At 45.2% G+C, this 24,875-nt stretch overlaps 1 protein-coding gene across 2 annotated transcripts in view; it reads left to right on the plus strand.

The window, feature by feature from the left end:
* Positions 1-24,875, plus strand: part of ACER2 (alkaline ceramidase 2) — a 93,451-nt gene that overhangs the window by 13,749 nt on the left and 54,827 nt on the right. The window contains exons 4-6 of one of the 2 annotated variants that reach the window (XM_027105944.1): positions 2,281-2,418; positions 11,102-11,239; positions 14,452-15,649. In XM_027105944.1, coding sequence (XP_026961745.1) covers positions 2,281-2,418; positions 11,102-11,239; positions 14,452-14,638 — 463 coding nt within the window. In that variant the 3' untranslated portion in view covers positions 14,639-15,649. Of the gene's footprint in view, positions 1-2,280; positions 2,419-11,101; positions 11,240-14,451; positions 15,650-24,875 lie in introns of those variants that run through there. The other variant, XR_003432680.1, reaches the window with a different exon arrangement.

A 24,875-nucleotide genomic window follows, 5' to 3' on the forward strand; every position in this document is an offset into this window, starting at 1 on the left:
TTCTAGCTCTCTCTGTCCCCAGGGCCTCTGGTGACCGTGGGGTCGGCTGGTGACCTCTGTTGACTTCTGCTGGTTGCAGAATCGTGCATTCACACGATGTCTTCATTGGTTAAGCTGCCTTCCAGAAGTGCATTCCTCCACACCCTCTGGGGAGTGGTAGGGAAGTGTCTGCCCACGTTCCCCTTAGAAAAAGCATGCTTCGTCAAGCTTGTTGCCTTTGAACTCTTCGGCAGAACCATATAGAGCCTTTGCTGATTGCAGCACCAGCTCAGTCAGCTTTTCCCTGCGTGTGATATTATCAACAATGATGTTATGTAAAATAACATTTCTTCTCAAAGGATGGTCATGATAACAGAAATAATGGATTTTATTTGCACACACCATGTACCAGGCTCTGTGTTGAGTGCTTTAATGCTTGTATGAACACCATGGGGCCAGTGTCTTGATTTCCATACGGAACACCTGAAGCCTAGGGAGTTTTAGTGACCTGCCAAAGACCCCAGCACTGCTAAGTGATGGAGGCAGAATGTGAACATAGTGGGTCTCATGTTGCTCTCCGTGTCCTGTGCCTGAGTCCTAAACCATTGGATACAGAGAGATGATGCAATTTGGAAGTATCTGATTATGTGTTTATGCAGTCTAAAAGGCAAAAAAGCCTGGACGTGTCACAGAACCTCAAACCCAGTAACAGAGTTACCGTGGGTCCCCAAGGGCCATGCGCATGCTCAGGGCTGGGGCCTGTCACGCTGCCGTCCTCAGGCTGTGTCGCAGACTTTTATCCGGTAGCTGAAGGATGCCGGCAAGGCCAGGAAAAGAACACGGTTCTCCTGAGGATTTGCTGCCTGGATCCTTTCCCATATACATATATTTTCCCTCTGGTCGAAGTTCAGGGCTACAATTCCTGTTCATTCCAGTCAGAATGTTGGCAGCTTGATCAATGATTTCCTGTGCCTTGATGATAAGTGGTGTTCCTCTTTAAGAGATCCATTTGTTTTTTTGTTTGTTTGTTTTGTTTTCTGGTACGTGGGCCTCTCACCATTGCGGCCCTTCCCGCTGCGGAGCACAGGCTCCGGATGTGCAGCCTCAGCGGCCATGGCTCACGGGCCCAGCCGCTCCGCGGCATGTGGGATCTTCCCGGACCGGGGCATGAACCCGCGTTCCCTGCATCGGCAGGCAGACTCTCAACCACTGCGCCACCAGGGAAGCCCTGATCCATTTGTATTTTGAAGGTTTCAAAGCACTTTGATTTCCTTATAATGGAATTTCATGCAGATTAGCTTCCTAACTGTGACCCTTTCCAGGGCTCTTGGCCAAAGTAAATTGTGCTAATGAGGAATAACAGAAACTTCAGGAAAATCATGTGCCCCTAAATTTCAGTCATGGCTATGGCCTTTGAGATCATCTAGTCCAGACTAGACAGGAAATTTGTAGATAAGGAAACGGAGTCCCAGGGAGGGAAGAAGGAGCATGTCCAGGGTCACGTCGCCACTTCTAGATCTTGCTACCGAAAGCACCTTCACTGAAGGGTGTAAGGATGGTATGCATTATTTTTCTAAGATTTGTCATGTCGAAAACCTAACACAAAATTCCAATGCATACTAGACTGGATTGTCAGTAAATATAGACACTAGAATTTTAGACTTTTGTGTGCTAGACACATAGGGCATTTTTTTCTTTTAATCTAGGAAGTTTTATGGTTTGTAAATGGTCTCTGTTTTTCTGATAAAGGTCATACATGTTCACCTTGTAGAACAGGGGTTGGCAGACTATGTTCTTCGGCCAGGTGGGCCCCTTGCCTGTTTTTGCAAGTCAAGTTTTATTGGTGCATAGCCATGCCTATTTGCTTACTTGCTGTCCACAGTGGCAGAGTTGAGTAGCTGAGGCAGAGACCCTGTGACCTGCAAAACCTAAAATATTTACTATCTGACCCTTTACAGAGAGAGTTTGCCCAATCATGCTGTAAAACATCTGAAAAAAACATACAGAGAAATGCCACTAAAAAAAAATCAAGTATTCATATCTCACCCTTAGGGATTTAGGTTGATTTTAATTTTACCATTTTCATGGCTAAATATTTTGAAAATTTCTTACTGTTTCCTGAGGATAAATTCCTAGAATAACTGAGCCAGTGCACGAGAATGGTTTTCTACGTTCCTGGTACTCAGTGTGGAATGTCTTTTGAGCTTGCACTCCCATCAGCAGTGCCCGTACTTTGCCAGCATTCAACAAATCAACACGACCTCCTTTGCTAATGGATTCGGTTTGCTTTCACCCATGCAGGGGCAGGTTCAAGGTGGTGGTCTGCGTCCTGTCTGCAGTTACAACGTGCCTGGCGTTTGTCAAGCCTGCCATCAACAACATCTCTCTGATGACCCTGGGGGTTCCTTGCACGGCGCTGCTCGTTGCTGAGCTAAGGAGGTGGGTGCAGGTCTTCCTGCCTGGCCCTGAGGCTGTCCCTGGGGTAGGAGCAAACCAGCTCCTGGTTCTTTTACTGCCCTTGAATGTGGAAGAGGAGATACCCCTCACAAAGAGTAGTTCCTGACTTTTGGATTAGCATCAAGTTGCCTGGTTTGGTTCAAAATGTTAACGATCTCATTTTCAGAAAGAGGGGAGCAGTGTATGCAATGCATCCCAATGGTTCGAAACTAGCTTAGGAGGAAACATCTCAAGGACCTGGTGAGTGCCTAGACCAAGCTGCCTAGAGGTAATTCTGTAGAAAGGAGAATAGATGTGCTCATGTGACACGAATAAGGAGGAAAGCAAAGTCCTAGAGAGGCTATTGCATTTACATACAGAAGGAAAAAGAAATGAATGTCTATATACAGAGCAGCACTGCTCCTTTCTCTGAGGCCTAGTTTCTTACAGTCTATCAGGTAAAGCCTTTGCTGTTTGCATAAGCATTTTCTTGTGGGAAGTTGTATGTGCAGAGTTCAGGTTGATATCCAGAAACATTTTAGTTTAGCTCTTGTGCGTTTATGACTGTCTTATTCAGCCCCAATTAAAACACAACTCAACCACTGCCCTTATTGTAATACTCTTTGAAAATGCTTCTTTTTCTCTGCACTCACTTGTAGACATCCATTTTAATTCATGACTCTTGGTCATGGACATAGATGCTCTTAATTGAAGTCTTACATTTATCTACCTTAGTGAGAGTTTCTCTGTGTAATGTGTTATAAGCTTTCTCTCAGTCTTTGTTTTGAGTGGAGACATGTATATATTTCCTGCCAATGCTTTGTCTCTGTGTGTTGTTTTGATTATTAGCAATACCAGGTAGGGACAGAGGTGGTTGAAGAGGTATTTAAACTTGCTGGCTGGCAGTGGAAAGACTCTGCCCTGTCTTGTCTTGTTTTGTCTTGTCGGCTTTGAGTAGCCTTCACAGACCTGGGAAGTAAGAGACCCATTTCAGAACACTAACACATCTTAAAACTCCAGAACACTAACAGATCTTAAAACTCTTTGGAAAACAATTATTGGGTTGGCCGAAAGTTTCATTCATTTTTTTCCATAAGATGGCTCTAGTAGTACTTAGTTGTCTTTAACTTCATTCAAAACAATTTTGTTAGATTGTATGTGACAGCTGTCATATTAGCGTGCATTTAAAAAAACCACTTATTGGGACTTCCCTGGTGGCGCAGTGGTTAAGAATCCACCTGCCAATGCGGAGGATGCAGGTTTGAGCCCTGGTCCGGGAAGATCCCACATGCTGCGGAGCAGCTAAGCCCGTGCGCCACAACTACTGAGGCTGTGTGCCACAACTGCTGAGCCTGCGCTCTAGAGCCTGTGAACCACAACTACTGAAGCCCGTGCGCCTAGATCCCGTGTTCTGCAACAAGAGAAGCCACCGCAATGAGAAGCCCGCGCACCACAACGAAGAGTAGTCCCCGCACGCCGTAACTAGAGAAAGCCTGTGCACAGCAGCCAAGACCCAATGCAGCCAAAAAGAAATTTAAAAAAAGACTTATTAAAATTGGTGAATTTTTGTGGCCATTTTAATATTGAAGATGGAAGAAAAAAAGCAACATTTTTGGCTGACTATGCTTTATTATTTCAAGAAAGGTAAAAATGCAACCAAAATGCAAGAAAAGATTTGTGCAGTGTATGGAGAAGGTGCTGTGACTGATCGAACATGTCAAAAGGGTTTGTGAAGTTTCGTTCTGGAGATTTCTCACTGGATGATGCTCCCTGGTCGGGTACACCAGGTGAAGTTGATAGTGATCAAATCGAGACGTTAATGGAGAAGAGTCAACGTTATACCATGTGGGAGACAGCCGACATACTCAAAATATCCAAATCAAGCGTTGAAAATCATTTGCACCAGCTTGGTTATGTTCATGGCTTTGATGTTTGGGTTCCACGTAAGTTAAGCGAGAAAAACCTTCTTGACCGTATTTCTGCATGCTATTCTCTGCTTAAATGCAATGAAAACCTTCCATTTTTAAATCAAATCGTGACGGGCAATGAACAGTGGATGCTGTACAATAATGTGGAATGGGAGAGATCGTGGGGCAAGCGAAATGAACCACGACCAACCACACCTTCGTCCAAAGAAGGTGATGTTGTGTATATGGTGGGATTGGAAGGGAGTCCCGTATTATGAGCTCCTTCTGGAAAACCAAACGATTAATTCCAACAGATACTGCTCCCAGTTAGACCAACTGAAAGCAGCGCTCGGCGAAAAGCATCCGGAATTAATCAACAGAAAACGCATAATCTTCCATCAGGATAACGCAAGACCGCATGTTTCTTTGATGACCAGGCAAAAACTGTTACAGCTTGGCTGGGAAGTTCTGATTCATCCATCGTATTCACCAGACGTTGCACCTTTGGATTTCCATTTATTTCGGTCTTCGCAAACTTCTCCTAACAAGAATTTTCATTTGCCTGGAAGACTGTAAAAGGCATCTGGAACAGTTCTTTGCTCAAAAAGATTAAAAGTTTTGGCTGAGTAATATTCCATTGTATATATGTGCCACATCGTCTTTATCCATTCCTCTGTCGATGGACACTTAGGTTGCTTCCATGTCCTGGCTATTGTAAATAGAGCTGCAGTGAACATTGTGGTACATGACTCTTTTTGAATTATGGTTTTCTCTGGGTATATGCCCAGTAGTGGGATTGCTGGGTCACATGGTAGTTCTACTTTTAGTTTTGTGAGGAACCTCCATACTGTTCTCCATAGTGCCTGTATCAATTTACATTCCCACCAAGAGTGCAAGAGTGTTCCCTTTTCTCCACACCCTCTCCAGCATTTATTGTTTGTAGACTTTTTGATGATGGCCATTCTGACTGCTGTCAGGTGATACCTCACTGTAGTTCTGATTTGCATTTTTTTTTTTTGATAATTAGTGATGTTGAGCATCTTTTCATGTGCTTTTTGGCCATCTGTATGTTTTCTTTGGAGAAACGTCTATTTAGATTTCCATTTATTTTGGTCTTTACAAAATTCTCTTACTGGAAAAAATTTCAATTCCCTGGAAGACTGTAAAAGGCACCTGGAACAGGTGCTCAAAAAGATAAAACATTTTGCGAAAGTGGAATTATGAAGTTGCCTGAAAAATGGCAGAAGGTAGTGGAACAAAAGGGTGAATACGTTCAATAAAGTTCTGGGTGAAAATGAAGAATGTGTCTTTTATTTTTACTTAAAAACTGAAGGCACTTTTTGGCCAACCCGATAAATTGCCTATAAGACATCTGGATGGATTTGTAGCAGTCAGTCCAGTGATGCTGCCTGCTGTTAGGCTTGAAGTCAATCGAATGTTCTGCACTTAGCTATGTTTCTTGAGAATTCATTGCAATCTTGTTGTCACTTTAACTCCTGAGTCTAATCATCTGTTTTAGTCTATAATTTTGTTAAAAAATAGCTAAGGAAAGGGCAACTTTTAAATTCATATTACCTAAACAAGAGCAAATGAAAGACAAGTGGTTAGGGCAGATGCTTTTAAGGTTTAAATTCTGCTTCACAACTGTGATCTTTAAGCAGGGAAACATATCTTTCTTTAATATTCCAACCTTTGCAAGTAACTACAGAGGAAATAATTTCTGTTCCATACTTAAAATCCTGGCCCCTAAAAAGCTAGTCCTCACTGCTGCTAATTGGTCTTCATCACGACATTAGCAAATTGCCGTATCATGGGAAGCATCCCCGCTTCCACCTAGGGTCAGCCTTTCTGCCCCTTGATAATTCCCTCTTCTCCCATGCTTAGTTTACCCCCGTAAGTTGTCTACTGTGTCATCCCTCCCTCTCCAAAGGATCCATCCCATTAGCCTGCAGCCGTGTTTGAGTCTCCCCCATCTTCTCTAACACCCAAACCTGGACTCAGTCACATCTGTCTCCAGCCATCACCCTTTCTCTCTCCTGTCTGTCACAGCCACACTTATTTAAAAGTTGTCTCCAGGGAATTCCCTGGCCGGTCCAGTGGTTAGCACTCGGAGCTTTCACGGCTGTGGCCCGGGTTCAATCCCTGGTCAAGGAACTAAGATCCTGTAAGCCGTGTGGCGTGGCCACACACACACACACACACACACACAAATGAATAAAATTGTCTCCATCCATCACCTCTCATTTAGTCTTCAAGCCACTCCAATCTGGCTTCTGTCCCCACTTCAATACCCAAACCCTCTTGGTTGTGCATCCAATGGTCATTTTTCTGTCCTCCTGAATCTCAGCTCTCTGCACAATTCACCCCCTCATCCTTGGAACATTCTTTCCCGTGATTCCTATGACACCACGCCCTCCTGAGTTTCTACCAACTCTGCGGCAGGTCCTCTCAAGCCCCTCTTGTAAGCTCCTTCTTTTCTATGCACCTGTCCATGTAGGGACCCCATAAGGTACACCCTCACCTCTCTGCTTTTCTCCCACTATAGTTCCCCCTACAGCCTCTCGTCTACTCCATGGCTTTAATTCCTGTACGTATGCAAATGGCTCTAACCCAGTCCTTCCTTCTACTCCACCACTGTGTATCTAGCTGCCTGCCTGACCTCTCCAACTCCACGTGTCACAGGCATCTCAAATCCAACTTACCCAAACCCAGATTCCTGATCTCCCTTTCCAGTTCTGGCTCTCTTAATATTTCCAGCCTCAGTAAATTAGAGCACCACTTACCCATTTGCTCAAGCCGGAGGTCTGGCTTCCTCTTCCTTCCCCAGTCATCTTATCTGATCATCATTATTTTTCTATTGGTTGGCATCACAATTAGGTTAAAGTTCAAAATCCTCCACGTGGTCCCTGCCTGTGGATCTCTCCCCCACAAAGCTCCCCTTACATTCTGTCCTCCAGCCATTCTGACCTTCCGTGTCCCCAAGGGGGCCTGGCTCCTCCCGGCTCCAGGTTTGGGTTCATGCTGTCCCTTCTTTCTGACCCTCTTGCTTGGTTCATTTCTGCTCATCCTTCAGGTTTTGGCTCAACCATTTATGTGCTCTCAGAGCATCCCATACTTCTCCTTTATGGCCCCCGTCTTGGTTGTAATTTAAAAAGTATTCGTGCTGTTGTTTTGCTCAATGTCTGTCTCCTCTGCTTGACGTAACTCCACGTGGGCAGGGACGAGGACCCCGTACACTGCTGTGTCACACTTCCCACTCAAGTCCCGGAGAGGAAAGAGAAGATGCTTGTTGGCCTGCTTTGATAACATCCCCAGCAAGAAGATGCCCTGTCGCTCTTGTCATGTCCTTCCAGAGTGTTCCCTGCTTGTCATCAGCAATGATCTGTCATGTCTCAGCTAAATGTTCCTCATCCCACCTCCCTCTGCTCAGAACAGATAGGGGAGGGGCTGTTTTTTAGCTTTCCATTTCTCATTAGCCTCATTCCTAGAGCTTGTTTCTAGTCTTTTCATACATTCATTGTCCTTATTAAACCTTCTCTCAGACCAGGAGGAAACAAAATGTTCTTATGTCTGGGGGTCATGACCTGACAGTGACTGGCATTTGTGTTGTCACATCACCAAGTGACTCAGCTGTGTTGAGAATATTTTGAAATAGACTTTTTCTGATTATAGGAGTGAATTTATTGTTAAGGAAAACCTTGAGAGCACAACAGAGGGTCAAGAAGAGAAGAAACGACAGCCATCCTCTCAGTTTTTCTATCCTAAAATAGGGTCCTGATACATATGTGTGTATATATATGACTTGTGTCCTGCTTTTCCCGTTTAACCTTACATTGACATTGTGATATAAGCCCTGAAAAGTGGGGATAAAACCTGACGAAGCGCAGGTTTGGGCAAGCCTCAAGTTCACGTAGCCCTTGTTAGTGGTGTACAGCAGGACCTGTGTCTCTAGAAGCAGAGAAAGGGTCAGTACCAGGTGCCCTGAGTCCCTGACTCTGCAGGACTTTGTTTTTCCTCCCTGCTTCACAAGTGTCAGCCCCGCCCCGCCTCTTCCATGACCACCTGCCTTTCAGCCTCTCTAGCCACGTACACTGCATCTGCAGCTCTCTGTGGTGGTGTGTTCCTTAAGCCAGATTTCCTAGGTTTAGTTAAATTGAGCTTACATAGCTCCTGTTATACCAGGCTAACTGTCTACATATTTGTTGATGCTTGTTTTTGTTAGTTTTCATTTTACCTTTTAACATGGCAAGAGGCCTGTTTATTATTATTATTTTTTATAAATTTTTATTTTACTTTTGGCTGCGTTGGGTCTTCGTTGCTGCATGCGGGCTTTTCTCTGGTTGCCGCGAGCTTCGCTGTGGTGCGCGGGCTTCTCATTGTGGTGGCTTCTCTTGCTGCACAGCACGGGCTCTAGGCGTGCGGGCTTCAGTAGTTGTGGTACATGGGCTCAGTAGTTGTGGCTCATGGGCCCTCGAGCGCAGGCTCAGTAGTTGTGGCACACGAGCTTAGTTGCTCCGCGGCATGTGGGATCTTCCCAGACCCAGGCTCGAACCCATGTCTCCTGCATTGGCAGGCAGATTCTTAACCACTGCACCACCAGGGAAGCCCAGGCCTGCTTATTTTGCCTTGTACAGTGCCTGGTGTGGATTCTGAGAATTTGGTACCCAATCAATATTGTTACTGTTTTGTTTTTTTAATCTAAAAAAATGTTCTGCTCAGATCACTAGGAGGCAGTTAAAATAAAGAAGTGAAGGACAGTTTTATCTGTTCATGGAGCAAGCCTTATTTTTAAGTGTGCTTATTCTGGACCAGGCACTGTTGCTAGATGCTGGATATACATTAGTAAAAGAGTAGGCCTAGTTCCTGCGCTCACTGGTCTTACAGTCTAGGCGGATACTAGGTATTAACAAACACTTAAACAAATACACACTCTCAGCTTGTGATGCATGTTATGAGGGAAGATGGCAGGGCCCCAGGAGAGAATGTGATGGGGGAGTTTGATGGTACTTGGGCTGTCAGAGAAAGTCTATTTGAGAAAGTGCCCTTGAAGCTGAGACCTGCAGGGTGGAGAAAAATGGGCGGAGTGAGGGGACAGGGCTCTGGGAGAGGGGCCGCGGGTCCAAGGGTGAGCCGTTCAGAGGAGAGTGTGCTGAAGAGAAGAGGGAAAATGGAAATTGTTCATCTCTGTTTTCGTCACTAAACTGGAAAGTACTCACTGCTTATGTCGTGGGCTCTATTAATTCTTTCAAAAATTTTTTCAGGTGGTGCATTTAGCCCTCCTACCGACGGGGTTTCTCAGTTTGTTTTTTGAGCGGGTCTCCCTGAGCCTGCTGTCCATCCCATTTTCACTGACATTTTTACTCATGTTTCTGTCAGGCAGCTGGGAAAGGTCCCAGCAAGTCAGGCTTCTGACACCGTCTACTCGTTCAACAAATATGAACCAATGCTGACCCTGAGAGTGAGTGAGCTTGACTGACCGGGGAGCAGTCCTTTAAGGGAAAGAGACCCTGAGGGAGGGTTCGGAGGACCCTCAGCCACCAGCTGCCTCTGGGCATTTCTCCCTAGGAATAGAAGTCACCCACTTCGTGAGCCATTTGGTGACGAGGAAAGAGAACGGCAGCTGAAATTTCCTTTGAGCTGTTGGGGTTTATTTCAGAAACCCTTTTGTTCCAGCGTGTGTTCAGGAGTGCTGTGAGTCTCCTATGTGCCTGGTGCTGTCCCAGGGGCTGGAGGTGCAGCAGTGAGCAGTTTACCTGCTGGTAGGAGATAGGTCTTAAACATATAAGGAAAACACAGAGGATGTCAGCGGGGCTGTAGTCGCTACAGAGAGAACTAGAGGAGGGAAGAAGGTGATCGCGAGGGTCACTTAGGGGGTAGAAACAGGTGGTGCGATTGTTAGGAACAGTGCTCAGCAGAGGGCTCACTGAGTGACATGTGAGCAAAGACTTGGAGGTGGCGAGCTGCGTGTATATCTGGGAACAGCATTCCAGGTGGCAGGAACGGCAAGTGCTAAGGCCTGGGGGGATGTGCCCAGGATTTTGGAGGAATGGCAGAGGTCCCTGGGGGGTTTGATGAGCAGAGGCAGTGAGGGACAGAGTATGGAGGGCGGGGGTGGAGCACAGAGGAGAAGCCAGCACACTGGGGCCTCGTGGCCTCCGTGAGCACTTTGGCTTGCCCTCTGGGAGAAGGGAAGCAGTCGGAGGCTTTTGGGCAGGGTGTTGAGAGGTGACTGTAGGAGTGGGGTTGGATGGAGGCAGTGGCTGTAACTCAGGCAGGAGATGATGGTGGCTTGGACCCAGGTGGACGTGATGGAAAGAGGTCAGATTTTGGATATATATTGAGGGGCTGATGGATTGGATGTGGGGTGGGTGAGAAAGAGAACAAGGACTCCAGAATTCTTGGCCTGAGGTCCTGAAAGCACAGAGTGACCTCTTCCTGAGAGGGCTGGGAGAAGGACGGGCATTGGGCAGAAGGAAGGATTTAGGAGTACGTTGTGGACGTGTAAACTTTAGATCAACACTGGGCATCGGGTGGACATGTCAAGAATGTGACATGTGGTTTGTTAAGTCTGGAGTCAAGGAGAGGCCTGGGTGAGGAGTGCGGCTTTTTGAGCCATCAGGGTACATATGGTGTTTACATCCGTGAGCACGTGTGACAGGGCGTTGGGTGGGAACCCCGGTGCCAAGGGGCCAGGGAGGCAAGAGGAAGCAGAGAAGAAGTGGCCAGCAAGGTAACAGGAGCCAGGACTGACACGAGCTGTTCTCTGCATCCCTGGGCAGGTGTGACAACGTGCGCGTTTTTAAGCTGGGCCTCTTCTCGGGCCTCTGGTGGACCCTCGCCCTCTTCTGCTGGATCAGTGACCGGGCCTTCTGTGAGCTGCTGTCGTCCTTCCACTTTCCCTACCTGCACTGCGTGTGGTGAGCCCCGCTCGTGGTGGGGTGGGTGGTCACCAGGCAGGGTCTACCCTCGCTGTCACTCCGTTCTCCCTGCGCGGGGCGCAGATGTACACAGGGGACAGAGCTGAGCCTGGGTGCCTCCTCTCCTCAAGTAGACTGTCAGACATTTCAGAAGCGATAGAAAAAGCAGAAACAGCTCCAGGGAGCAGGCTTAACCGGAACAAACAGACCTAACTGTGCTTCATGTCTGTGGTCTCTCACCTCTAGTTCCATTATTAAAGCAGAAAGGAGCTCGGAACTTGAATCCGTAACCTGAGCTCTAGCTAGATCTCTAGGGTGGGGGAAGGTGGCGAAGGCTTGGGACAGATGTGATGTGGGGATAGGACGGTTCTGAATGGGGACCAAGCACGCCTTTTGAGCCTGAGTGACCAGCCTGGGCCTCACAGGTCACCTAGGGACAGTGTCTTTGGCTTTGTTCAGGATCACCCACCTGGTGGCAACAAACCAGTCTAGGAGCTCAGTAATGGGGAATTGGAGCATCTGCAGCTTAGAAGGCTCAGGATACACTTAAGAAAAAGAAAGCTACAAAACAGCACGCAGAATCCCGTACTCAGAAAGCCGAGGAGGAAATCCAGTGGTTTTCTTCCTGGGAATGATCAGATGCACAGATTTTAACTGTGTAGTCTGGTAAATTTTGATAAATGTATCCACCTGTGTAAATAGGCTCTCACTGAAGATATAGTACGTTTTTAATCGATCCAAGCTCCCTTATCATACAGTGATTTAAGTCAAATTCAAAAAGTCGACTGTAATAACTTGGATTCCAACTTAATTTGTTTCTAAATTTGGTGTACTTTCTGAGGTTGTTTTTTTTTTTTCCCCCAAAGTTGAACCATTTTCTGAGACTTCCCCTGTGGTCCTGTGGTTAAGACTCTGTGCGTCCACTGCAGGGGGCGCAGGTTTGATCCCTGGTCAGGGAACTAAGATCGCACATGCTGTGTGGTGTGGCCTCAAAATAAAAACAGAAACAAAGTTGAACCCTTTTTTCATCCAGTTGTAAAGTGACATATTTATTTATTATAACAAATTTAAACAATAGGTAAGTATAGAAAGAGAGACTTTCATAATTCTGTCCACCAAAGAGAGAGAACAGTTGTTAACAGCCTGAAGTGTATCCTTCCAGGTACTTTATATACATAGTTCTCTAATTCTCCTTTTAAAAGCAAAAATAACATCATTCTCTACATGATGCATATGGGTCCTTCTTTTGTTGTTTAAACTAAATATTAGATCATAGACCGCTTTCCTTACCAGTGCGTTTATATTATCTTCAGCAGTTTGTGTCCAGTTAATACCTCACAATATGGATGCTTTATAATTCATTTACCAACCTCTCTATTAATGGATACTTAGGTTATTTCTAACTTTCCGCTTTTACAAATAATTGGTAATGAACATCTGTATTTGTTCATATGCCTGAATTGTGTCCTTAGGTTAAATTATAATACGTTGCCAAATCCAGAGATATTATATCAACTAACACTTTTTACTAAAATCTGTAAGATAGTAAAAGTGTATCTGTAAGATACACTTTCACATATACTGGATATTAGTAACTTTAAAAAAAAGTCTTTGTTAACCTGAAAAGATTTTATTTTCATGTCTTTTTAAAAAATTAGTATTTTGTTGGGCATCTTTTCAAATGTAAAATTACTATATCTTTCCTCTTTTGAAACGTGCCTTTTAAGTTTCTTTATCATCCCTGTGGAGTGTTTCCATTTTTAAAAGTTTATATCCAGCACCTAGTGCCTGACACATAGGAGACAGTCATTACTGTTTACTACCTATAGGCCATTTATTGGGCACACTTGCAACATTTTCAAAAGTACAGGCCCCCAGGTAGGCAACACTTAGCTTCAGTAGTATCTACGTGAGGCCAATCTCATTCATGCCACCTTCACCCACTACCCACCCACACCCGGATTATTTAAAGCTAATCCCAGACACCCTATGAGATGATTAGTCTTTTCGTTCTTTGTAAGATAGGGATTTTAATTCTTTGTCACATGGTGCAAATATTTACCCCCAGTTTCCCATTTACCTTTCAGTATGTTAATGATATTTTGTGTCATACTGGCTTAAAATGTTCATGTTCTCACATCTGTCAGTCTTTTCCTTTAGGTTTTTTTTTTTCTCTCCCTCTGTATGCATTACAGTGTGACTGTGACATCCCTTAAATGACACTGTTCTCAACTAAGCAAACTGGTAGTACTCTTACAGCCATCTTTATTCCATGCGTTTTTAAATGTAGAGACGTGCATTACATGTGGCTCTCACAGCCATTCCCTTTAGGGTTTCTGAACTTTGTGTCATCCTAAGAAAGCCTTCCCCCACCAAAGTTTATAAAAATATTTTCTTTAATTATGTCTTTAAATGTATTTTAAGTCTTTAATTCATCTGGAGTTAAGTTTCAGTATAAGGTACAAAAGTAGGATTACATGCCTTTAAATGGTCCCTTGCATGATAAAGATCAATATGAAAACTTTTTACAGGCACAGTGAATTTAATAATAGTAATAAAAGAGTTCCCTTACTAAAGTGCAAAAGCAGATGAATCAGTATAAAATTATTCCTAATGAAGGGCGTCAGATATGTACAGCCGATTATTAAAGCTAGAAGGGTGAGGGGACTAGTTCCACATGCTCAGCGGTTATTTCCTTAGTGCCTCTGTTTTATTTATTTTGTTTTTTTAGTTTAATTCATTCATCAATTTATTTACATGTCAATCCCAACTCCCAGTCTATCCTTCCCCCACTTCTTCCTCCCTGGGAACCAAACGTTCCGTTCTCTAAGTCTGTGAGTCTGTTTCTGTTTTGTGAACAAGTTCTTTTTGTTTGTTTGTTTAAGATTCTGCATATAAGTGATATCACATTAGTGCCTCTGTTTTAAATCCTGGGGCCTTGGTCGGCTGAGCCCCAAAGGCATTTGCAGGTTTTTCCTGTTACCAAGCTGGAATGTTTTAGAACATTCCAAAAGAGGCTTTGTTGGCTCAGGAGTTACCATTCTGCTATTCCAGGGATTGTTGGGCAACCTCACCCCTTCTTACTTAAAGGAGGCCCCTGCCTGTCTTTGCATCCAGGAGAGGCAGGTTAGCCGGAGGGAGGAACGGGCCCAAGCACAGCCTTACTTGCGTCGGGTTTTCTCAGTTCTCACGCCGCCACGTCTCCATCGCAGGCATATCCTCATCTGCCTGGCCGCCTACCTGGGCTGCGTGTGCTTCGCCTACTTTGATGCTGCCTCCGAGATACCCGAGCAAGGTCCCGTCATCAAGTTTTGGCCCAGCGAGAGATGGGCCTTTATCGGTGTCCCCTACGTGTCCCTTCTGTGCGCCAACAAGAAATCACCCGTCAAGATCACGTGATGGCGAGGCAGTGGCTGGCCTCTCTGCTTATCTTCTCTCACGCACCTAAACTTCATCTGCCAGCAGAGACAGCCAGCGGGGTTCGCAGAGTCGGGGGGGGGGGGTCTGTCTTTTAAAAATTCAGTGCCCTTGGGTTCTAACTAGTGTGTCTGTGGACCGCCAGGACTCCACGGTGCCCGGGGAGCAGCGGGTGTCTTCCCCTTTCCCAAAGATGGGAAGTAGAGGGCCGAGGGGCACTAGGTGTGTCTTCTCAGTGTCACCTCCAGCTGCAGTGCTCATTGGGCTGCGTCCTTTATGGTGATGGCAGAGCCGTCCCGTGGGGGACCCAGCGCTGCACACGCCTCGCTTCCTGGTGAGAGTTTGCTCCAGATCCCACCGTTCCCATGTGCTCTCGGAGCGGACCCTCCCTTGACAGACAAATCCTGCGCCCGACAAGACCCTCTGACTGTATGACGGAAGAGGCCAGAGATTTTCATTTGGGGAAACTGTCCTGAAACGAAAGCAAACAAATGGAACACACACAGGGCTCGCGGCTAAGGAGGCTGGTTTCCCCCCTTGCATCTCTCCGTAACCCAGGGTTTACATACATGTGTGCATCCTTTTCCTGCTACCTCTTCTGAGAGATGGGAACTTGACTTCAGATCAGGGTGAAGCTAACAAGAAAAACCCTCCGCGTATGCCAAAAACGACACTCCACTTTGCGCCGTTCTTGAAGATAAGCACAAGTTTTAAATGCTGACACGGTCCCCGCCCCCCAGCCCAGTACCCTCCAACACACAAAGAGAAGACTAGCTATGAGCGTTCCATGCAGAGACCCACCCCTTTACTGCTTGACCTCTGTGACATTGCCAACGGCCTGTGACAATCGTGGTAGGGGTCCTGGTTCAAACTGGAGCAAACATGAAGTTTTAGAAGTTGTTCTCATTGGAAGCCTCCTGTATGCTGTCCTATTCCGGAAATTATCCTCAAGAATCTTGCCGCTTCTGTCTTTGATATTTACTGTGGGAATTACACTCCGTATCCTCACAGTATGAGGTGCTTCCTATGGTTTCTCCGCGCCGGCGTTTGACCACGTGCTTTTCTTAAGTGCTGGCCTTAACTACACACTGGCTGCTTTGGGTGCAGCAGGGCAAATCTCTTGCCTTCTGAGTTCTCACCTAAAGTGACACTGGCTGCAACTGCTGTCTTCTTCACTGGGCTGAATGGGAGACTCTGCATATGTCTTCAAGGTGCGAGGTGGGAATTCGTGACCTCAGGGATACTCATTCTAACTCAGGCATCTCTTGCTTTGCAACATTCCATCACGGGAGAGGGCAGAACAGATGTGTCCTTCTTGTGTGGATGGGAATCATGTCACTGTCCTAAGTATTTAAGAGTTGTGCAGTAGCAGTTTTTGGCTTGTCCGGGAACTCGTACTCTGGTTAAAATTTGCACAGAATTGCAGGCGAAAAGTCCAAGAAGCAACTGAATTTAGACTTTAGAAATGAGTGACTTTATTCTACTTCTGTGGTTTTCAAATTATTTTAGCAGCAGAACCCTGTTTGCAGTAAGAAATCTTTATGGAGACCTAATGTGTGAAATAATTTGTATTTTATTAGCTTAAATTTATTTCGAGGTTGAACTTATAGCACTTCGTGAATAATATAAAAGACAGTGAAAATGGAAATTAACAAATTGGTCGTTTCCAAGGTAGAAAAATTTGGTATTGAATGAGTGTACATGTTGCTTTATTATAGTTTAAAAAACGGTATTTGAATTAGATACTCAGAATCTTTAATGTACCCATATGAGACCTAGGTGGCTTGTGGAACAGAATTGGAAAAACTGCTCTTAAGTCCTTTGGGTTTCAAGTCTAGAATTTTCTTTAAAGGGAAACGTCAGACCATCCAGATTGACCCACCAGGCACGGATTCTCATCTCCTCCATCCTGCAATATAAAAATGCTCCAAGTAGGGAGTTTGTTGTATTTTAAGCCCAGCTCTTTTAGTGGGAAAAAGTAAATAAGGAGAAGCAGAGAGTGTAGGAAATGTTTTGTGTGTGTGTGAGGTTTAATTTCTGTCTTGAAAGCCCCTCAGTGATGGGAGCATTGTCCTAACCATTAAGGAGGGACCGTTTCTCCCTATGAAATGAAGGGTGTGTTCCGTGGGAAACACCACCTCCAGCCCCCAAGGCTTTGACATTGCCCTTCCGGAAGGTTCTGAGTGACCTTTGGAAATAGGGATACAATGTGACTCTGCTGGAAGTAAGGAAGTAAGTACACTAACTCACAGGACTATTTCTCTGCTTCTCCTACAAGACAAATGACTGAGTTTCGGAGAGAATGCTTTTGTTATGAAAAACAGAATGCCCTTCTAGAGATTGGTTTTAATGAGATGAAGACTGAGAAAAAAGTGTGGAATGGGGTATATTTGAGGAAGACAAGACTTTGCTTTTGAACAGAAATCACTATGCTTGCCAGCGTGGGATGGTAAATCAAGAGAGTAGGAATAGGGCTTCCCTGGTGGCGCAGTGGTTAAGAATCCACCTGCCAATGCAGGGGACACGGGTTCGAGCCCTGGTCCAGGAAGATCCCACATGCTGCGGAGCAACTAAGCCCGTGCGCCACAACTACTGAGCCTGTGTGCCACAGCTACTGAGCCTGTGTGCCACAACTACTGAAGCCCGCGCATCTAGAGCCCGTGCTCCTCAACAAGAGAAGCCACCGCAATGAGAAGCCTGAGCACCGCATCGAAGAGTAGCCCCGGCTCGCTGCAACTGGAGAAAGCCCACGTGCAGCAACGAAGACCCAACGCAGACAAAAATAAATAAAATAAACAAAATTTTAAAAAGAGTAGGAATATACCAATCTTACTTTAAGTTAGGTTTATGGCATCATGTATATTTACATTTGTATTCATAGTGCTCATAGCACTACATGCATTTTAAAGAAAATGGGGATATTAAGAAAAGTTGATGGAGAAGAAATAAAGTAATGTGTATTTCTATAGCTCAAGGACAACCATTGTTAATATATTTTGATATATTTCCTTCTTGTCTTTTTTTCCCTAATATAGTTGTCCATTGATGTCTTTTAGAGCTGACAGTTGATCTTGTACCTTGAATGGAATATAAATGCCAGTTGTATATTTTTCCTGAAGAGCAGGTTTTGGGATATACGAGAGTTAGCTATGCTCTTGAGTGTTCATCACTGGATTCTAAGACTTACTACTGAGCCTTCCCTTTTAATCGAGCCTCACATGAATGGGCCCTAAGAAATAATGAACTGAATTCTGCTTTTTGATATGCTTCTGCACTTAGATGGACAAGTCATAGAAAATAGCTGTTAAATATATGGTTCTACAGGTTTTGATGTTTTCAGATTTTCAAAAAGTGCATAGCTCATTTCATTAATTGATGTGAAATCAAGAATCCTTTTTTTCCCCCCTGATAATTCAGGGAAGTGGAGATTTGACATTTAGGAGTTAGGTCACGGCGGTTCCTCAGCATGGCTATTAGATATTTGTTCTGGTTAGAATTTGCCTAAGAGAGATACCCAGCAGGAACTGGATTTAGAATATTAAAAAACATTAATTTACCAAGTGATCACTTAAGTTAATGATTCTTGTTTTATAGTGTTTGATGATTTTTAGAAAATATTTTCTCCCCTTTATTATTATAATGTAAAACAAGCACTTCAGTGACTATATTGCAGGTGTTTGGGGATGAGATATCTACATCTCTTTGGTAATAGGCTACCTTTTGGGGGAACTCTGTGCCTGTCCTTCTGAAGAGTGCCTATAAAACATGAATTGTGGATCAGAGTTGTTCTGTTGGGGGACTAACCTTGATGGTCATCAAGCACAGGCTTTGTAAAAATACCATCACGTCTTCTATTTATTGGATTTCTCAGGTGTGTAAAAACTTCTTACTAGTTCATTATGCTTACATGAGCTGCTGCCATACCGAAGGCTCCAAAACTGGGATGTGATCCTTCCCTGGCTCTGTATCCCTCGGGGCTGACATGGGGCCATCTCTGGGGGACAGGTGAGGGCTGAAGCTTGCCTGGCCAGAGCCCCCCTCATAGCTCCTTTTCCCCAAATGAACTTGGAACCTTTAATAGCCAGCTCTTTGCCTGGGTCCTGCTGACCCAGCCGGTCAAAGAGGAGTCTCGGGCCAGGTTGGGATTCTCAATGGATTTTATAGACATCGTTCTCCTACAGATGTTTTTTTTTTTTTTTTTTTTAATGACCCCTACTCTAAGGGACTAATTGTTTGAATTGTGTCTTTCCCTATATGTTAAACCAGATTTAAGGCGATGTAACCACAATATGTAATCAGAGCAAATAGAGTATTTTCAGATATATACCTTGTTCTGTCCTTCATATAGGGTGTGCTGTATATGGGTGGTAGGCCCACGGGCTGTGGTAGCATTTCATCTCCATTACTTTGGGAGTAATTCAAGGCCTTTTGAAATGGAGCTTTTGCACTTTATGCCCTTTTTTTGAACTGACTGTGATAGCTATGTTTGATATTAAAGCTATAAGTGGTATTTTCTGTGAATACGTATATGTTTGTGTTTATTTCCAAAATGATTTCTGCAGCGGCTGCAGTGAGAAATACATTTAATGGATCGTAAAGTGCATTTGTTCAAATTCAGTTATTAATGAATTTGGATATCATTGTTAGTAAACAAAATTAGTGTAGTTAATTGTTGGTTTCTTCTCAGAGCTGTGAAATGAATACACCTACATATTTCCAGTATAGACGTACCCACAGGCAGTTTATTTTTATTGAAAGTTCTATAATTATGTCATGTGGATATAAAATCTCAAATATAGAAAACAACTCACCTAAGCTGTAGTTCATCCAGTCACTGGAAGGAAGATCATAGAACAATATAACATAGTAAATGAGTTTAGCAGGAAAATTCTGTATCTACCTGTTTTTCTTAATTTCCTGTGACCATTTTTTTAAAAAAATATTTATTTATTAGGTTGTGCTGGGTCTTAGTTGCGGCATGCGGGATCTTCATTGCGGCATGCAGACTTCTAAGTTGCGGCATGCGTGAGGGATCTAGTTCCCTGACCAGGGATTGAACCCGGGCCCCCTGCATGGGGAGCATGGAGTCTTAACCACTGGACCACCAGGGGAGTCCCTCCTGTGACTGTTTTTTTTAAAATTAAGGGATTCATAGGCAATCATATTTATAAGAATAACAGGACTATCAGAGGAGGAAGACTGGCTCAGCAGTATTAGTATCATTGCAGTGGTTTTTTTTAGCCTTCTTTTCTGGCCAGGGTGAGGGGATGAGGGGTGGACACAGAGGTCTTTGATAATCTGCTGTAAGCAGTGGGTCTTGGAAAATGCCCAGACATAGAATTTTCTGGGTATTCAGATGTCCCTAGAAGCCACCCAGATGAAGAACTGTGTGACAGGACACAAAGCCAGGACTCACATCCTTTCTGGTGATGAAATTGGCAACTCCACAGCTCCACTTTCCCGACTGCCCTCCTAGACCAACCCCAGGGCCCTTCTCGTGTGAGGACTTTCCATTATGAGGGGCCAGAAGGGGGCAGACCCCGGGGGCTGGAAACTTACACCTTAGGAGTTGAACAAATTTGGAATTCACCTCTTCTCAAGCCTCTCCTGGTTTATGGTTTCAGCCACTCCTTAAGATGCTATCTGGGTCTGATACTATTTTGTCTCCTTTTGCACTGTTGAATTTTTCCATAAATTAAAAAAAATGTTTTAAATATGCTATTTGGGTTTTTCTCCTCTGCTCTCTCGGGTGGGGCTCAGCCCCCTCTTGCCCCACTTTATAGGGGCTGGTAGCCCCTTTCCCCAGTTTGAAGAGTTATCTGTATCTCACGTTGGCACCTCTGTCTCTGATCACCTCCAGGCCTGGTGACCCTCTGAGTATTAACTCACGAAAGGGAAAGATCAACCTCACCTGGGTTTTTGTTGGCTTGTTTTATGTTTCTCGTTAAAACATTTGATTCAACTGCTTTTACGAGCAGAGACCAGACGTTATTGTAGCAAATGGCAATAAAGTCAGTAGAGTTTATTTTTGTGTTAAGGCCGGTGGTGGGAAAGTGGCAAACTGTGAGGCTAGGGGCATGGGGTGACAGAAAATGCATAATGGCATTATTGACACATATGACACTGGCTAGAGATGGATGCTTGTGAACAAAGAAAACCTTAGCCATCAGGGTGGGAGGGACCTGGAGAGACTCCTGGAATAATACTGCCATCTAGTGGCCTTTCAGGGTATTGCTACCAGGGCACAAGTGAAGTCCTTCCCGATTGCTGACCATCCCAGGACTCACTATAATTGTCTTAAACCTCCCACAAGTTATGCAGGCTCTTTTATTTTTTAAATTATCTTATTTTATTTATTTGTTTTTTGGCTGCGTTGGGTTTTCGTTGCTGCGCGTGGGCTTTCTCTAGTTGCGGTTAGCGGGGGCTACTCTTCGTTGCGGTGTGTAGGCTTCTCATTGTGGTGGCTTCTCTTGTTGCAGAGCATGGGCTCTAGGCACGCGGGCTTCAGTAATTGCAGCACCCGGGCTCAGTAGTTGCGGCACGCGGGCCCTAGAGCATGCAGGCTTCCATAGTTGTAGCTCACCAGGTCAGTAGTTGTGGCTCGTGGGCTCTAGAGCACAGGCTCAGTAGTTGTGGCACAGGGGCTTAGTTGCTCCGTGGCATGTGGGATCTACCCGGACCAGGGATCGAACCTGGGTCGCCTGCATTGGCAGGCGGATTCTTAACCACTGCACCACCAAGGAAGCCCTGAACACATATCCTTTCTTCCTGCCAAGTGGAGTCAAGGAGGCCAGGGTTTGAATGCTGGCATATCCCTGAACCAGTGGGGTGACTTTGAGCAACTTGATTTACTTCTGAATGTGTTTGCACATATGGAAGCTGAGAATAACGATCCTCATACCCAACATGGCTGCTGTGAGGATTCATTAGTCTATGGCAAGCAGAGAGCTCAGCACTTGGTATGGAACAGGGGTGGGGTTATGGAATTCAAAATGAGACAGCTGTAGTTATTATCTTACATGGCTGACCTGCACCCATCATACAGATGTGGCACCATTATTTATATTGTGGGTCACCCTCTCCATGTAAGCCCCATCAGGGAAGGTTTATGTCTAGCTCGTGGCTGTATTCCCATAGCTTAGAATAGTTCCTGGCACATATTAGGTGCTCGGTAAATGTTGGTTGAGTGAATGAATGAGAGAGTCACCTGGAGACCCCGCGGGGTGGTTAGATAGATATTGGTGGCAAGTCTAATGGCCACTGGTTCAGGACTTTTTTTTTGGCCGTGGCCCGCGGCATGTGGGATCTTAGTTCCCCAACCAGGGATCGAACCCATACCCCCTGCAGTGGAAGTGCAAAGTCCTAACCACTGGACCACTAGGGAATTCCCCAGGACTTCTTTTTTGCCTTAGAACCTGGCTAGTCTGTGTTCCAAAAGAGCCTTACCTCATCCCAAATCAGAGGGCCCCAGACATTTCCACCAAGCACCCTTTGTCAGGAAAAGTTATTTTTCTTGGAGAGAAAGCAAGAAGGGAGAGAATGCCTTGTCTTACCCTCCAGTGACAGACAGAGCCTAAAACACACATGCCTACACGGCTCATGTTCTTGGGAGAGACGCACAGTAATGTGGCATCTGGAAAAAACCCAGGTCAAGACAAATTTGTGACAGTTCCTTCTCTGTCTCTGCCTCCCTGTTGATGAAGTATATAACAAATAGTCCCATCCAGTTTCCTGCTTTTTCTTCTTTCCAAGAAAAACTGAAAAAAAATTTAAAGACACCTGGGCAAAAAAATTCCTAGCTTATGAACCAGCATTTCTCCATTATAACTTTCTACGATGATGGAAATGCCCTATAGCCTTGCACTGTCTGGTATGTTAGCCACCAGGCCCACGTGGCTATTGAGCATTTGAAATGCGGCTGGTGCAAATGAAGAACTGAGTTTTTAATTTTGATTAATTTGATTTAAAGAGCCACACGTGACCGGTGGCTACCGAGCATGGTGGACAGTGGACAATGCAGATAGACAGAGGAGGGACAGGAAGGGAGGCTCAAACAGGGGTCAGACCCTGGAAGTCTTGACCAGAAAAGCCTTTCTGTGCTTTTCAACATGGGTGCACTGTGGTCAGCTTAGAGCAGCAAATGAAGTCACGTTCCTTTTAATATTCAAACCACATGACTTTGAGCCCTTATCCCACCTCTCTTTCGTCTCTTGCACAGGTGTCCTCCCTCCTGGGAAATCTCGTAGTCTCCTTGAGGGCTTCTTTTGCCCAAGGGACAGTCGTTATTACTCTTACCCCCAGGAGGGAAAACCAGGAATCCTGGTTCTTTGGCTGCTGCCGCCACCTTGGCCACTAGGTGTCACTAGTGGCCACACAGCCACCTCCAAGCAGAAGGCAGGCACCAGGTTGGGGGTCTGGGGACAAATAGGGGGTTGGAGGTGGAGAGGAAGTCAGCTTCTGGAGGGGGTGGAACTCAGGCTCAGGAACACAGTAGAGGCACCAGATCATGTGTTGATGTCAGGGAAATGTACCCAGGAAGCAGGAAGCTGTATTCCTTGTCTGGTTGTCCTAAGGGAATCCTTCCTGCCTACATCCTGCTGAAAGAAGAGGCTTTTGGAGTATGTACTCTCTTGCCTAGGTGGACCTCAGTAGGCAATCCCCCTCATAAAACAAAGTCATTTGATGTATGTGCTCATCTTGCTGTCTGAGCGCTTCATCTTCTCTGTGGTCAATGTAGAAGAGAGAGATTTCTGGCAGCAGGAGAGGGGGACAGACATGGGTCCTGGTCCCTGCGCCACCTCCCACTTCTGGTGTGATTCATGGGAGCAATTCGACTCCCCGAACACCTGTACAGGAGAGAAAATAAGACCTGCCACACAATTTTGCTGCTTTTGATTTTCTCTCCAAGATGAGATTTTAGTTTCCTGACAACTCATTGCTCAGCTTACTGACGGGGCTCAACTCTTGCCAGTTGACTGACTACTAGTTTGAGTGTTATTAATGTAGCCGGGGGAGAACTGAACTTTCTCTCCTGGTGAGATTTAATGACACTCACCCCAGCTGCAACACTGAAGTCAGAGAGACTGACCTCCAACCAGCTACTTCATTGGATATGTCACTTATTTTGCATATGAGGAAACTGAGGCTTAGAGGAATTGAGGGCAGTATCTACCTTTCAGATGGTGTGATGGTCATATGCCAACTTTGCTGGGACAAGGGGTGCCCAGGTATATATTTGGTCAAACATTACTCTGGCTGTTTCTGTGAGGGTACTTTGGATGAGGTTAACATTTAAATTGGTAAACCTTGAGTAAAGCAGATTGCCCTCCACAATGTGGGTAGGCCTCATCCATCAGTTGGAGGTCTGAACGGGACAAAAAGACTGGCCTCTCTTGAGCAAGAGAGAATTCTCCAGCAGACTGCCTTTGAACTTCATCACAGCCTTGGCTTTTCCTGGTTCTAAAGCAGACGGCCTTTGGAGTTGAGCTGGAACTTCAGGTCTCCTGGGTCTCCAGGCTGCCAGCCCACCTTGCAGATTTTGGAATTGCAAGCTTCCATAGCTGCATGAGCAAATGCCTTATAAAACACACACACACACACACACACACACACACACACACACACACACCCTATTGGTTCTGTTTCTCTGGAGAACCCTGATTACTACAGATGGCCATGAGGGCTAACTGAAATTACAGTGTGAAAGTATCTAGTACGGTACTCCATGCATGGTAGGTGCTCAATAAATGCTACTTTGTTTTCTAACTCTCCCAATTCTCTCAGTCAAGCATTAAATAGACACGGAAGGACAGGAAGACTACTTAGAAGCTGGGCCTAGAAATCCACGGATGAGTCTGTTTATGTTGCCCACTGTCAATGGAAGACCTGGTTTCTGTCAAATTACTCCCAAGAGGCAGACTCTCCCAGGGTCCCTACCTCTCCCACCTGGCTCCAGTCTCCCAAGCCTTAGAATAAGAAGGCACATGGCTTTCTTTGTTCCCTGGCACTAATTGCTTCTGGGTGAGTAACAATGGGAAGAAGATTCCTTTCTTCTTCTGCTCCTCAACAGTCTTTATGAAGCCACACGTGTATTGGAGCCTGAAAAGTGTGGAGGTGGGTTCATTATGCTTCCTTAGATTCATAAGGCCTCTTTTCATCTGTGTTCTCCTTACCAATGGATGGCAATTAGAATTACTTTTAGCATATTTGAAAACTTGCT

The sequence above is a fragment of the Aethalodelphis obliquidens genome, unplaced genomic scaffold (genome assembly GCF_003676395.1).
Source record: "Aethalodelphis obliquidens isolate GAN/ISIS:26980383/991018 unplaced genomic scaffold, ASM367639v1 scaffold7, whole genome shotgun sequence".
In the NCBI taxonomy this organism is placed as follows: Eukaryota; Metazoa; Chordata; class Mammalia; order Artiodactyla; family Delphinidae; genus Aethalodelphis; species Aethalodelphis obliquidens.